Here is a 13819-nt window from a genome sequence, read left to right on the forward strand (position 1 = left end):
TTGACATGTCCAACTGGTACCGAAGTCGCCTACTCAGGCTTCATTGAGTGCAGCTTGTACTCACCAGATGGATTTGGAGGCTCCAGGTCAGCAGCGGGGGCGGCGTCATCGCTTGGCCCGGGATCAGCCTCAACCGAGCCACTCTCCGGCTCCTCTGGAACATCTGCAGCCTCAGGTTCTGGTGGTGCTGGGACCTCAGCGCTGGTTGGCTCAGGATCGGCAGGGGGGTCGGGGCCGGCCCCCACATCGACGACGACAACGTCTGCATCGTCAATTACACTATCACCTCCAACGTCCACTACAACAACAGGACCCTCTTCGTTCGGCACGTCATCAACTTCACCGCCACCTCCGACGTCCACTACCACAACAGCATCGTCTTCCTTCGGCGCATCATCAGCCTTCTTGTCCTCCTGTTTGCCCTTCTTACCTTTCTTGGTCGTCTTCACCCGCGCCTCCAACCTCTTCTTCTCCTCCTCTTTCTTCTTCGCAATAGCTTCAGCCCTCTTCCTCTTCAGCTCGGCCTCTCTCTCCTTTTTCTTGTTCGCCAACTCCTTCTGCTTGGCCTTCTCTCGCGCCAACGCCTCTTCTTTTTCCTTCCGCTTCTGCGCCTGCTCCTCTCGCTTTTTCTTGTCCAACTCGAGCTTCTCCTTCTTGGTAGGGCCCTCGTGCAACCGCTTTTGCGGCTGAGGAGTCATCATCTTCATTTGCACTCCGGGCGGAAGAAGCATTCTGTGTCTATTGCTTCTCACCGGCATGGCACCACCGGACTTGGGATCTCGTAAGTCATCTGGAAAATGCACGCTCTTGACGCTGAGCGTAGGGGATGTGGGTGGAGCTACCGTAACAGATGCATCGTCACCCGGCGAAGGGACAGGCACGGGTGGCGGTGGAGGCGGGACGAGGTCATCGCCAAGCATGGGTGCCGGTGGAGGAGGGGGAGGAACGAGGACCACGCCACCGTCATCCCCAGGGACCGCCGGCGGTGGCGGCGGAACGTCGATGATCATGGGGGGCGGCGGGGGCGGCGGCGGCCCGCCGGCGGGTGCAGGGGGCTCGGGCGCCGGAAGCGGTCTGCCTTCTTCGTCGTAGTATTCATCCTGTTCAGCGACGGAAGAGCAATCGTCAGCGGAGTGGCCTGAGAAGCCGGAGTGGCCGCGGTCAAGCGTGGCGTGAATGCTGCTACTTGCATCTGATGCAGGTTAGCGGGAAAGCTTGGCGCGAATGGAAGACACGGAAGGCACGCACATTCGGCCTCATCATCGTCGTAGTCATCCTCGTCGTCTTCTTCATCAGCCCAGTGGTAATTGTCTGGAGCTTGCCCGGTCAATGCGTGGTGCTGCACCCCGTGGCCGTAATACTGCTGCACGCTCTGGGCGGGATTTCGCCATGGCGAGAAGGAGACTTGGCTCAAGGGTATGTGGACCATTGCCCTTGGCCGCGGAGGCTCGGCCATCTGGACCGGATAGCGGTGCGGCGGCGGAGCGCCCCAGGGGCTCTCGGGCGGCGGCGGAGGAGGAGCGGGAGGATAATGGGGATGGGGATGGGGAGGGGAGTAGGGATCCTCCCATTCGTCGTAGGACTCTGGTGAGACAGCGTCTTAGATCGGCACAAGTCACTCTCTCCATCAAGGAGCCGAAGAGGGTTTTACCCATGGCGGATATAAGGGATGCGCTCGCTTGGCGCTAGTTGAGCATTGAGGCAAATGGGTGGAGAAGGTCGAAAGGCGATGCAATTTTTAGTGGCTACGGACAGGGAGCGCTAGACGGGCCCATCAGGGACGGCGAGGCGCGTAGCGGGGATATCGTGGCTCGACTGCAGGGCTTGTCGTCGGGGCAGCGGCGAACAGGAAGCAACGAGGAATTGAGCAGTGAGAAGGAAGCTGGAGGCATTGGAGTGGTGAGAAGAGGACCACACCCGTCGAGTGTGGGGAAGCGGTGGTGCACGGCAGGAGCAGGATGCGCGCAGCCGCCGGGCCCTCGTGCCTGCTGTGTCGAGCAATCAGCGCGACATGGAGCCTCTCGGGGGTGGCCGGGGACCACTGGAGCCACGTCTGCGCGCCTCTATCTGCTGCCATTGAGGGCGCGCACGACGATGAGTGAGCGCGGCGCTGCGCGTGAGTGCTGCGGGAGATTGTCCGCTGCTGCAGTCTGGCTCGTACAGAGCTACGGGCATATGCACGGCTGGCATCCCGGCCGCCGTCATTGGTGACGTGCGGAGCTGCTGGCGGGCCGTCGCCACGGCGTCGAGGGCGACAGCTGCGCAACCGGCGCTGCATCACGGCTTCGTCAACGGCGCGAGTAAGCTAAGCGGCGTGGGGGACCAGTGGCGGGGATGAGGTGACGGGGCATGGTTGACGTGTCGCGCCTGAGGAAGAAGGCCGCCGCGCCGACCCGCTTTGGCGCTCGATTTTCGCCGGCTTGCGACATCGCTCGCATCCTCCACATCGATCGCCCGTCCCAGTCCCAGCCGCCAGTCCATGCGTGGAACGTGGGACCTCTGCCGCCTCTGTGCAAGCGTCACATGTCGCTTGCAAGCTCCGTGCAGCAGGCAATCGCACCTGCCCACGACGACGCCTCAGCTATCTCGAGCCGCACCGGCTTGCCCTCTTGGCTCTCCCGCCACGACACTGGTCTTCTCCGAGGCCTGACGGTGCGGCTACAGGCGGATACAGATATATCACATCTTCCGCATCTCACCTGTCGTCTCGTCCGTTTCTGGCTCTGCTCCTCCAACTTGACAGCGTTCACGGCCGCGTCGCACAGTCTGCGGGCCCAGCCGAGAATACACGCCCTTAAACATGTGGGTCATGCACCTCGCAGTGTGTTCCTCCAATCATCTTCCGGCCTGCATCTAACGCGTATATCACAGCTGTGACGCCTTCCTTCCGTTCGCGTCATCGCATACGGAGGCCGCTCACCCATGAGTCCTGCTCTGCCGCCGAAGCTGAACAGAGTGGTGGGTGTCACGAATAGCTGCTGTCTCTGTATTCCGCATGAAGCCCGCTACTAATGGTGCTACTCTTTGTCGACCACGTGTGACATGCAGGCGATGAAGCTGAAACAGCTCACACATGAGTTTAGGATTTCCGTTGGTGTCAGAAGTGCAGAGGACGCCGCATTTCATTTACTATATCAAAGGTACTGCTAGAGCCATGTCAAGCTGCTTCGAGCTGTTTGATGGAAGCTTGTTCACCAATCACCACATCGGACAAGCGTTCCAGGTACAAGATGTGAGATCAACCGGTCAACCTGCAAGGCCTTCCTTACAGATCGAAACTGTTGCCCGTCTTGTATAAGCGGGGATCTGCTGCGCGACCCGAGAAAGGATCCATCGAAGACACTTTAGCTTACACGGCAGCAGTTGATACTGTGGTGCTCTGGGCGTTTTGAGCACCTTGCTACTAGCAGGTCCGATCATCACCGGCAACTGCTTTAATCCTGCCACTTGTGTGTCGAAGGAACCACGGCGGGTGACAAAAGAAATTGCCCACCCGATAGAGATTCCACATGAGAAGCGTAGTTGAATACAATATCCGGACGTAAATGTGCGCATTTAAATCTTATATTCAACTACCCATATAAATATGGGGATGCGGTATCCATGTAAGGTAGATGCGGGCGGGCAATTTCTTTTGTTGCTGCGGAACCCAGTCGGCAAAAACTGTCCAAGACTCCCCGCATACAAATAGACACCCTATCATTGAAACAGTATTAATTATCTCCTCAACTACTTCGTACTCCCGCTTTTATGGAGTCTTGGCCCAGTTCTCTTCATAATCATATCCGATTGTTCAGTAATTCGGGACGGAACGACGAGATTCCGGATGGCGAGCTTAGCCGAGCTCCACAGTCAGCAGCTTAATGGGGAGCTGCGCTGCTTCTTCTTTCGGTAATCACTACCTGCCTATACGCACGAAATGCTCAAGAGCCACGCCGTTCAGTAATAGGGAAATAGGTGGGTTGACTCTATATCCGGGAAACTACCTCGGCACACGAGTCGTGCTCAGGCCATGGTCCCTGCTGCGGCGGGGCGCATTGTTCGGACCAGAGTCCACCACTGCGCTGCGTCCTCTTGACATCACCCCTCCAACGTCACCCCTCCGCCCAGAAACGTCTTTGCTTGCGGACACACCTCCGTCCTGGGTCAGACCATCACAATTTGTCAGCTGCAATGTCACGGCGCACTGATTTCTCTCCTCCCTTCGGCCCCGATGGCTGATACATTGCTCGGCGTGCCGGTTCACGGCCAGCTAGCCACAGTTGGTAAGCAGATGGACGCATCTACCATAGTATGACGCCGTCTAGGTGGCAAGGATGACGCCTGAGGAGATGCTTAAGTGCACTACCGCCGCCTCCACAACGCTCAGTCCCTATCTCAATTCAACACCCCCAAGTCACATACCAGTCTGCCGCCATGTCTCTTCCCACCCAGACTCGCCAATGGGTCCTCAATCGCCCGATTGTCGGTGAGCCCGTCCTTGACGGCCCCGATGCTACCTTCTCTCTCAAGACGGTCGACCTGCCGCCGGTTAAGGATGGCCAAGTCCTCCTCCGCACCAAATACGTCTCCAACGACCCCGCCCAGCGCGGCTGGATTTCGCCCCACAGGTCGCCCGATCGCCTCTACGTGCCTCCCGTCCAGGCCGGCGAGACCATGCGCGCCGGCGCCATCGCCGAAGTCGTCGAGTCCAAATCCCCATCGCTGGCCAAGGGCGCGCTAGTGCAAACATACCAGGCGGGTTGGTCCGAGTACGTGGTTCAGGATGCTGCCGGCCTGCAGCCGCTTCAAAGCATCCCTGGCGTCTCGCCGACACACTACCTTGGCGCGCTTGGCATGACTGGCCTGACGGCATATTACGGAACGAAGATCATCGCGGCGGCCAAGCCAGAGGATGTTCTGATTGTCAGCGGCGCCGCTGGTGCTACTGGAAGCATGGTTGTGCAGGTAAGGCGGCCCATATCTCTGTGGAAAGCACGTAGGGCTCACCGGCATGCGTAGATTGCGAAAAAGCTCGTTGGCTGCAAGACCGTCATTGGAATTGCGGGCAGTGACACCAAATGCGAGTGGGTCAAGAGTCTCGGCGCCGATATCTGCCTCAACTACAAGTCTCCTACCTTCAAGAAGGACCTCATCAAGGCAACGCCCGACTACGCGAACGTGTTCTTCGACAACGTCGGCGGAGAGATCCTCGACCTTGTGCTGTCCCGCATGGCGCGCGAGGGTCGCATTGCCATGTGCGGGGCTATCTCTGGTTACAACAGCACCTCAGGTCTTCAGTTGAACAACTTCTTTGAAATCATCTCCATGCGGCTCCAGCTCAAGGGGTTCATTGTGCTCGACTGGGTCCAGCAGGGCAAGGCCAAGGAGACCATCAACGAGATCGCAAACGCGGCCAAGGAGGGCAAGATCTTGATTAGCGACGAGGGCGAGACGGTTGTCGCTACTCGGTTCGAAGACATCCCGAAGACGTGGCTGAAGCTGTTCGACGGCTCGAACACGGGCAAGCTGGTCTCTAAGCTGTGAGCCCGCCATACTTGTAGGTCATTGAATCCAGGACCCGGACGTGGATGCGAGTCTCAATGCGTCCGGATCTTGGATTCAACTTCCTGAATTTGTATGCCGCCTGCTGTGAGGGGCCGGGGGAAAAATAAGATTATGGGAGAATGGGGGTGTTCTTTCATTTTGGTACGGCCGTGTGCAAAGGGGCGAGATGGTCAGTGAGTTGTTGGCGACACGCCCAACGGGACAGTGCACACTCGGCATCGCAACGCCCAAAATTGCGGTGCGTAAACCGTCCTGCGTTTGAGATATTGGTAGGAGCAGAGGACGGCCTGAGACACGGAGTCGAGCCGCCACTAATGGGACTGTTTCGCACTGTCTTGAATGCGCCCTCGATTGTCTGTTGCCGAGTTCTCGAATAATGATTCTGTGGTGATCAAATCCCGCGGCGGAGCTCGTGCGTCTTCCCTTCCATTTCTTTTCCTGTTGGGATCTGGGAGGGTTTTGCGGTGCGCGTGACCCGGCGATGCCCTTTCCAGGGTTGCGGTAGCCTGCAAACAGCTGGAGACGACAGGGAACTCTCCCACGGCCAAGCAAAAAGTCTCCGCTTCTTCAGCAATTAGCAAACGGCGGGCTTGCAGGACCCGGCCGACTAGCCAATGCTGATCCGCCAGCGGATGATCGACCGTCAACGGTCCGACGCGGATGCCTCCAGCGCTCGTGCCGCAAGGCCAGGCCTCAACTCATCAAAAAAACAAACGCATTGCAAGACATGGACCACCGCGGCCGCCCATAAAGCCCTGCTCATGCCCGCTCCCGCGGGCCTGTTGTGATGAGCGCAGCAGCAGCCAGCCTTCCCCGGATCTCTCCCACCTGACACGGCTCTCGCGGGTCGAGCCCAAACGCTTCCCTGACAACACCCATAAGCGCAGCGATTACTCCGCTCCGCCCGCCAACGGGAACCCTTCAAGCATCCTTCTGGACCTTGCTGCCTGGTACGCACGACTCGACAAGCCCCTCTTTTGCAGGCAAACGGACCCCACTGACCATGCCTCCCACAGGACTCAACACCAGCACAGCCCGTTCAGCGGAGAGATCGACAGGCTGCCACTGTGTGACACACTGCTCGTCCGGACCCCAATCGCATAAGAGCCAGCGTCGACGGGCTTTCCTACAGCCTCAATCCGCCCGCGCGGCCACACTCCTGCCAAGTGCAAGACGCTCTTCCTCGTGTCGCGGACCTCCCTGAGAAGCGTGCTCCCGACAGCCGGACCCCCGATCTGAGTCGACGTCGACAATCCTCCAGACGTGGCCTATACCCCGCCAGCGTCTCTCTCGCCTGCTGCAATCGCTCGACACCAACCCCCGCGCCCCCGGGTTAGCACAACAACACCACAACGACAATGTGCAAAGAGTTCGAGCAGATCCACGCTTGCCGTCACTACGGCGACAAGCGCCTCGAGATGTGCGAGCCCATCCGCGCCCGTCGCGGCTTCTGCACCGGCGTCGCCGAGTTCTACGAGCGCGTCGGCGAGAAGTGTTCCAGCTGCCAGCGCGCCGAGGGCTGGCTGCTCGAGGGAAAAGCGACCACGGCCGTCGCCGCGCTCGCCAAGTGAGAGACATGAAGCGCCCAGCGTGCACCCCGACTTCCAATGGCCTTTCTCAGCGCCGTTGAGTCTGTGCGCGCTGCTATCATCGCTCCTTCGGAACCTCGTCTCTCGACTCGGGCTGGCTCCGTGCGATTCAGGCTCCTCGGTCGGTTCTTGCTGCCCAATGCCGCTCTTAAGCGCCTGGAAATGGTGCGATAAGAGGGGCACGTGTGGGTCCGCCTCCGGCTTTTGCCACTACTTTTCTTCCCCACAGCTTGTCTTGTTATTTGCTTTTTTAATCTCGACCCCCTCATGACACTAGATTGTACGGAACTCTTTGTTCTTCTCTTATTTCTGTTGTTTCCTTGTAAAAGTTTGATATGATACCCTAGCGTGGAGTATGGCTCTCCCTTTCCTTAGCGCTGTCGTTTTCCTACTTTTTTCTTTTTTCTTGTTTCGAGCCTTGTCATTTTCAGCGTGTTTTTCCATTTCTCCTCTTTCGCCTTCTCGATGCCGGAACGACTGTTACTCTGATACTACTTTTTTCTCGTACTTTTTCCGCTTCTACTGCTTCTTTTGCCGCTTCATTTTCCTTCGCCGTTCTTGGCTTGAATTGGTCATCTACCGACCAAGTTCTCATCATCTCTGGTTAGCAACAAAAAGCATGTCGTGTTTTTGCCTCCTCCACCAAAAGCTGTCTCACTTATGTTTGCCGTGATCTCCGTACGCCAGTGACATCGTATCTTTTCCGAACACGGCCGACTGAAACCATAAAGACTTCTGCTAGTCCATGCATAGGCTCTTCATAATATTAGCATCACTCCACAGCGGGTGATCAGAGAATTTATGTTTCAGGTATTTGAATACAAAATCCGGACGTAAATGTGTGCATTTGAACCTTGCATTTACGTCCGGATCTTATATTCATCTACATGCCCTATGTAGAATTTTCCTGCATACGGGTTGGCAATTGCTTTTGTCGCCCGCTGTAACTCTACATTGGCATAGAAGCTCCATAATCGGTACCCCCGTTGTCGGACATGGTTTATAAGAATCTGGTCGGAGATATGTGCCTGTAGTGTGAATGGTAGTGTCCTTAAGCTTTGGGTCTGGCTACTGTTGTGCTTTACTGTCTGCCGTGGAGCTGTTGAGGTGCTTTATGCCGGCGATATCGAGTATTTTACCGCCCCGGTGTGGTTTAGGTAGAATTTGTTAATTAAATTTCGGTGTAATGCTAAGAGGGTATCTCTCTGCTGTCCACGCTTGTAGACCGAAGGCTATATTATTCGCCTTAGTACGTAAAAGGATAACGGCTATAAGAAAAATATATTTAATAGTAGAGAAGAAGCTAGTACGATAATTTTATAATTACGTTCTCTAAGATAGCTTATAACTATAAATATTAGCTTTTAAAGAAAGAAATACGCCTATGGCTATAGCGAGTTGATTTTCCATCTTCTCCGCTACTAGCCCATCCATAGTCCTTTTACCAAGCTTTTCCGTACTGTAGCGAGCTGATTTTCCATCCCCTCCGCTACTGGCCAATCTATGTAGGAAGTGCGTATCATCTTGGGTATATTCAAAGGGCCAAATTCCTCCGTCATCCGCTGTGGCTGTTCGAATATTTGGCAATGACATCAAGTAGCGGCCACGTGCCGCCACACGGAGAACGCCAGCAGCCCCGAACGAAGTTCTCAAGCTGACCACGCACGCATCTTCCAAGCCAACCTACTCACGAAGCTCAATGACTAGGTCAAACTTCAGGGTTACTAGTGTCTTGGTGGCCGCAAGGCACCGTATCGGGAACCACGGGGAGCTTCTGCCCATCTGCCGGCACCTCCGCGTCTGAAACCTGCGGCGCACACGGCACCGGTATATTTTCACTTACAGATCTCCGCTTCTCCGTAGGAGCATTCATACGAAAATGACCTCATCGCCGACGCCTTGCTGACTGCCCCCAAGACATGGCGTGAGATCTAGATTGCGCGCCACGAGGCAGGCGGGAGAAAAAGCAACGATATTGCACTCACCAGACCCAGCTCCTTCCTCCCCGAAATATCACTTCCACGCTCTACCTCACCCCACGCTACACAGGGACGCACAAACCGCAATATGAAATAACGGGAAGAGAAAAATTCACTGAGCCTTTCAAGACGAAAAGCCACTTTTCTGCAGAGACCTGATCCAACAAAACCCGCTGTTCACCGAAAATGTGCCTGCAAGTCGTCACCCGCTACGCTTGCGGCCACAAGAGGAAGACGCGCAGGATCCTCTGCCTCAAGGCACAGGGCATGTTCTGCGGTACAATGAGAGTCACCGAGAATGCCAACGCGTTCCCATGCCGCCCGGGCTGCTGCGGTCCGCCACCGGGAGAGTCTCAGTGGGTCTACTAAGGCTTCTTCGAACGATGGACTGAATAAGGAATGACGGTGTATATCCCAGCTCTCCATCAACAGTGTGACATTGGTGTAACTTTTGACTGACAAATACCCAGGTATGGAATACCAAGTTATTTGAGTAAGTGATAGAACACGTTCGCGGATTCTTCCGCCGTCGACTGAACGAAAGACCGGCTTTTCAAGTGTATCCCCCCTTTTCTCTGCCTGCGTCATTCGGACACCATTACGCTTCTTCCCGTTTCCGGCCGCCTTCTTTTCCATAGGTAGTTGAATCCAAGGTCCGGACGTAGATGCGAGTCTCAAATACGTGCAGGTGTGTCCGGACCTTGGAGTCAACTCCCTACAAGTATGGTGCAATATTTTGGGAGGAGTATGCTGGTAGCCCCAATTCTTCTGTCACCTGCTGTGTCGGTACTCGTGAGATATTACTCCTTCCCCTTGACGAGCGCCTCCGCCTTCTCTTTCATGGCCCTGACCACCTCCTCGCCGACGCCAGACCCATCGTTGAGCCAGTCCTCCGCCTTCTCCACGACCAACTCCCACGCCTCCTCCTCCTCTGCCACCTTCAGCCTCAAGAACGCAATCGCCAAGACAGTGGCCGCAACCTTACGAACCACCATCAAGGCCACTCCATCGGCCGCCGGTCCATCGCACCCCAAGGCCCTCATCGCATCCGCCATGGCATCACCATCGCCATCGCCGTCATTCACTCCGGGCAAGCCGCCCACGGCGCTCAGCAACCGGCGATCCAATTCCCACGACCCCTCGAAGGTCTGCAGCGCGACGATGCGCTGGAGGGGCGACAACGACGCTTCGGCGGCATCCGCCCCTCCGTCTTCCTCCTCATCTATTTCCGCCCTCAGCGCTTTCCCCGCCGTCTTCCTTCTCTTTGCCTTGCGTGACTGGATTTTAGCCGGCGCGGCGGGAGGAGGAGCAGGTGGACTGTCGTCGTCGAACAAGGCGAAACCCATTTCCTCGTCATCCTGGTGGAGGCGAGAAGCCAAGTCAGCATCAAGGGGGGAGCCTTTGGCGAAAAAAATAAACGAGAAAGAAAAAAGGGGGGGGGAGGGGGATTTGGGGAGATTGCACATACGTCGTCTGCAAGAGGGTCGGCACAAGCTTCCATGATGGGCTCAGAAGACATCAGCTGCACGTCGGCGGCGGCAGCGGCAGGCTGATGTTGTTGCCCGAGCTTGTCCGTGACGCGCTGGCGGAACCCCTTCATACCCGCACCACCACGGCCACCGGGCTTAGCTGAAGCCGAGGCCATCATCATGAACCGGGGGCCGGCTGCTGCTTTTTCCTGCCGAAGGAGCATGACGCCCTGCTGGTAATCGGCGAGACCTGGATCATCCGTAGCCGCCGAGGGGATTGGCTCGCCGTCATCCAGGTATTCCCAGTCCCGGCTCGCGGGCTCCGCGTCTTGGTTCTCCGGATTCTGCTCCAACGCGACGAAGGAGCACCATTTGCCGCCAACTTGGAACTTCACGCCCAGACGTACGGCCTCGCGCTCGACCAGCTCGTCCCAACGGCCTTCCATCTTCTCCTTCAACTTGGCGCCCGTGGCATCGACGGCCTCCGAAAGCCAGCCGCGTCCCTCCTCGAGTTCGCTGACAGCCTTGCGCGCGGCGAGTTGATGGACCGTCTCGCCTTTGCCATTGTTCTCCGAAGCAACTGTCACCGGGATCTCGAGCTCAAGGGGCCCGTGGGATGAGGTGCCGCGGAGAATGACCGAGCTCGGCGTACGATTCGCTGCTGGTGAGTTTGGTGACAGGAGTAGATATACCGTGCTGCGGTTGAAAGGGAAGAGCGCAGGTATGCGAGAAGGCGCTTGAAGAATGGCCGGAGGATCAAGCGGAGGAAGATGCGCGTAGCGATCCTGACCATCATTGGATGCATTGTGTGGCTCCGGGGCGTCAACGTCTACTGAGGGATCAAACAATGATATTGGGGGTTTCGGTGCCTGTTGTGAGTGTTAGAGTCGACATTATGAGATTGCTCTGTGGCTCGATGTTTAGGCATGCTTACCACCCCAGCTTTGTGTTGGGCTTCCGTATCGCGCAAATTGAGGTTGACACGAAGACTGTCGGTAACCTTCTCGACAAGCTCGAACCCGTCGTCGCTATTACCCTGTTTCTCGTCCGCATACTTGACCTCCAAGCTGTAATTGGTGATGTGCGGAGAGAGAGCGCCCTTTAACATGCGCACAATCTTCCTATCCATCTTTTCGTTGTCGCCAACCGCCTGAGAGAAGCCATTGCCCGCTCTTGCGATACCCTCAACAAGAGCCGAGCTTGCATCAAGCCCCACTCCCAGAGTGAAGACACGGACAGGCTCCTTCTGGACGTAGATATGCTCGTTCAGGTATGCGAATATAGATTCGTGCCCCCAGACATCGCCATCAGTGAGAAGCATGATCTCGAGTTCCATGTCCTTGTAGCGATTCTCGAAGGTTGCTTTTAGCGGTTCGAAGATCTCGGTGCCGCCGTAGTCGGAATCGAAAGTCTGGACATGCTTGATCGCTTCCTCAAGGGAATCCTGGCTGTAAGACTTACTTTTCGGCCAGAGGAAAGTGTAATGGCTACCAAAGGAGCAGATGTTGAACTTCACGCCTACCGGTAAGCTCTTCAAGAAGATCTTGAGAGCTTCGACGGCCGTGGGTATCTTTGATCCACTCCCCATGCTACCGCTCCGATCGCAAATGAAAACAATCTCCGGTCTGATTGACGGCAGCGAGAACTTGGGCACCAGGGTTGTCATGAGGGCGCGCTGCTGAGGGATACTTGGATGTGTCTCCAGGATAGCGGTAGGGTTCCCAGTGTCCTTCGCCACCACTTGAATGATGAAGTCTGTGTCGAGCTCTGCGGTGCCGAGACTCAGGGTTGCGGATGCCTTCGTCATCGTGGGCTCTGCATCCGGAGCTGTCGACGTCACCCCCATCGACACGGAGATTGGGTGGGTTGGCGATTGCAACTGCTTAATGGGCGAGTGGTCGTCGGAGACTGCATCGATGACAATCTCCATGCCGGAGCTGGCGTGGGCTTGGGCTGAAGCTGGCTTGCTAAGCAGCTCTCCCGGGTATTTGCCATAGCGAGGGGCGATGGCAGTGGGTATGGTGAAGCGGATGCCGTCGACTTGTGCGTCATGTTTCAATTCACCAAGATAGGCAATTTCGGCGACGATGGTTGCTCCGGGGGGAATGTTGCCCACAGTTGTGGTGAAGACATCGGCGGCGTCAGGCAGCTGCTCCAGCAAACCGGCAACCTGGCCACGCTCAACCGCCTGGTTGAAATCGGACTTGGCCTTTTCTTTTTCCTTGACTTGGCCTTTGATGAGCCGGTCACCTACGCGACAGGTGAAGCCAACGACGGAGACTCCATCGTAGAGCGGGAATGTGTAGCGCACATTCTTGATGGCCTTCGTCTGATCCGGGTTTGTGAAGGTTTGGGTAAGGAGGGTCCTCGAGGTCCTCGAGAGGATGGTTGTGTGGGACTTGAGGCCGAGCTGTGGAAGGTAGTGTCGTTGGCACTGGTCCTCCCAGGGATTGGCGTCGACGCGAGGGGTCGTGTAGTAGAAGCCACAAATGTGCTGGTTGGGAGCCATGGCGGCAAGATGATGGTGTGATTGTACAATGTAGAAGTGTGGAATACCAATGGACTTGAGGAGTTAAATAGCATGGCGCATGTGGCGCAGCCCTGCTGCCTACAGGCTGAGACGACGGTGTCGCCTAATCATGAGGAGTCATAACCCCACAACTTCCCGGATTCGGTAATGCGGTGAAAGAGCCTTGCAAGAAGTTTGCTCGTTGTTGTGCCACGGTAGGATGCCAATGCGGGGTGATGGATGACGTCGTTGGCGGAGCTGGCCTGTGCCCTCTACGCCACAAGCAATTGCGTTTCTGTGTGGGCAGTTGAAGCGAATGTCCCGACACAGATGCAAAATTTTAATCCGCACAAACACGTCTAGATGTGGGATTCCACAACCTACACAATACAGTGTCATCGAAAGTACCGGTGGGTGTGTCGGTGGATTGCGCCGCATAGAAAAAACACCCATCCCATGTATCGTCGGCGAGCTCCAAGGCCAGTAAACTCTTTTGTCACCGCTGTGCCGCATCCACTCCATCTCTCTTTAATCAGTGCTCTCTACCTCGCGATACCTCACTAGGCTGACTAGCTTAGATCTCGCAACAATAGTGATGTCGCTGAGCCAGTTGCGCCGGGCCCTTTGCGCTACCCACTGCACATATCTCCGCCTCTCGAGGTGACCCACGACAATGGAGACGCCGTCAAGCTGGTTGGGAACGGGTAAGTCGTGTCAACCACGAAT

General features: G+C 56.5%; 3 protein-coding genes across 3 annotated transcripts; 1 reads left to right on the plus strand and 2 right to left on the minus strand.

The window, feature by feature from the left end:
* Positions 1-29: 29 nt before the first annotated feature.
* SLS55_005203 (uncharacterized protein) lies at positions 30-1250 on the minus strand (the record flags this gene model as incomplete). The annotated part of the gene is made up of 2 exons (XM_066776653.1): positions 30-1100; positions 1245-1250. 2 exons carry the CDS (start codon positions 1248-1250, stop codon positions 30-32), a joined length of 1077 nt encoding a protein of 358 aa, XP_066632495.1.
* Positions 1251-4416: 3166 nt separating this feature from the next.
* Positions 4417-5526, plus strand: QOR1_1 (quinone oxidoreductase; the record flags this gene model as incomplete). The annotated part of the gene is made up of 2 exons (XM_066776654.1): positions 4417-4947; positions 5002-5526. 2 exons carry the CDS (start codon positions 4417-4419, stop codon positions 5524-5526), a joined length of 1056 nt encoding a protein of 351 aa, XP_066632496.1.
* Positions 5527-9915: 4389 nt separating this feature from the next.
* Positions 9916-13093, minus strand: SLS55_005205 (uncharacterized protein; the record flags this gene model as incomplete). The annotated part of the gene is made up of 3 exons (XM_066776655.1): positions 9916-10473; positions 10584-11453; positions 11519-13093. 3 exons carry the CDS (start codon positions 13091-13093, stop codon positions 9916-9918), a joined length of 3003 nt encoding a protein of 1000 aa, XP_066632497.1.
* Positions 13094-13819: the final 726 nt, after the last annotated feature.

Source organism: Diplodia seriata (assembly GCF_021436955.1).
Source record: "Diplodia seriata strain FDS-637 chromosome Unknown scaffold_5, whole genome shotgun sequence".
NCBI classification, from domain to species: domain Eukaryota; kingdom Fungi; phylum Ascomycota; class Dothideomycetes; order Botryosphaeriales; family Botryosphaeriaceae; genus Diplodia; species Diplodia seriata.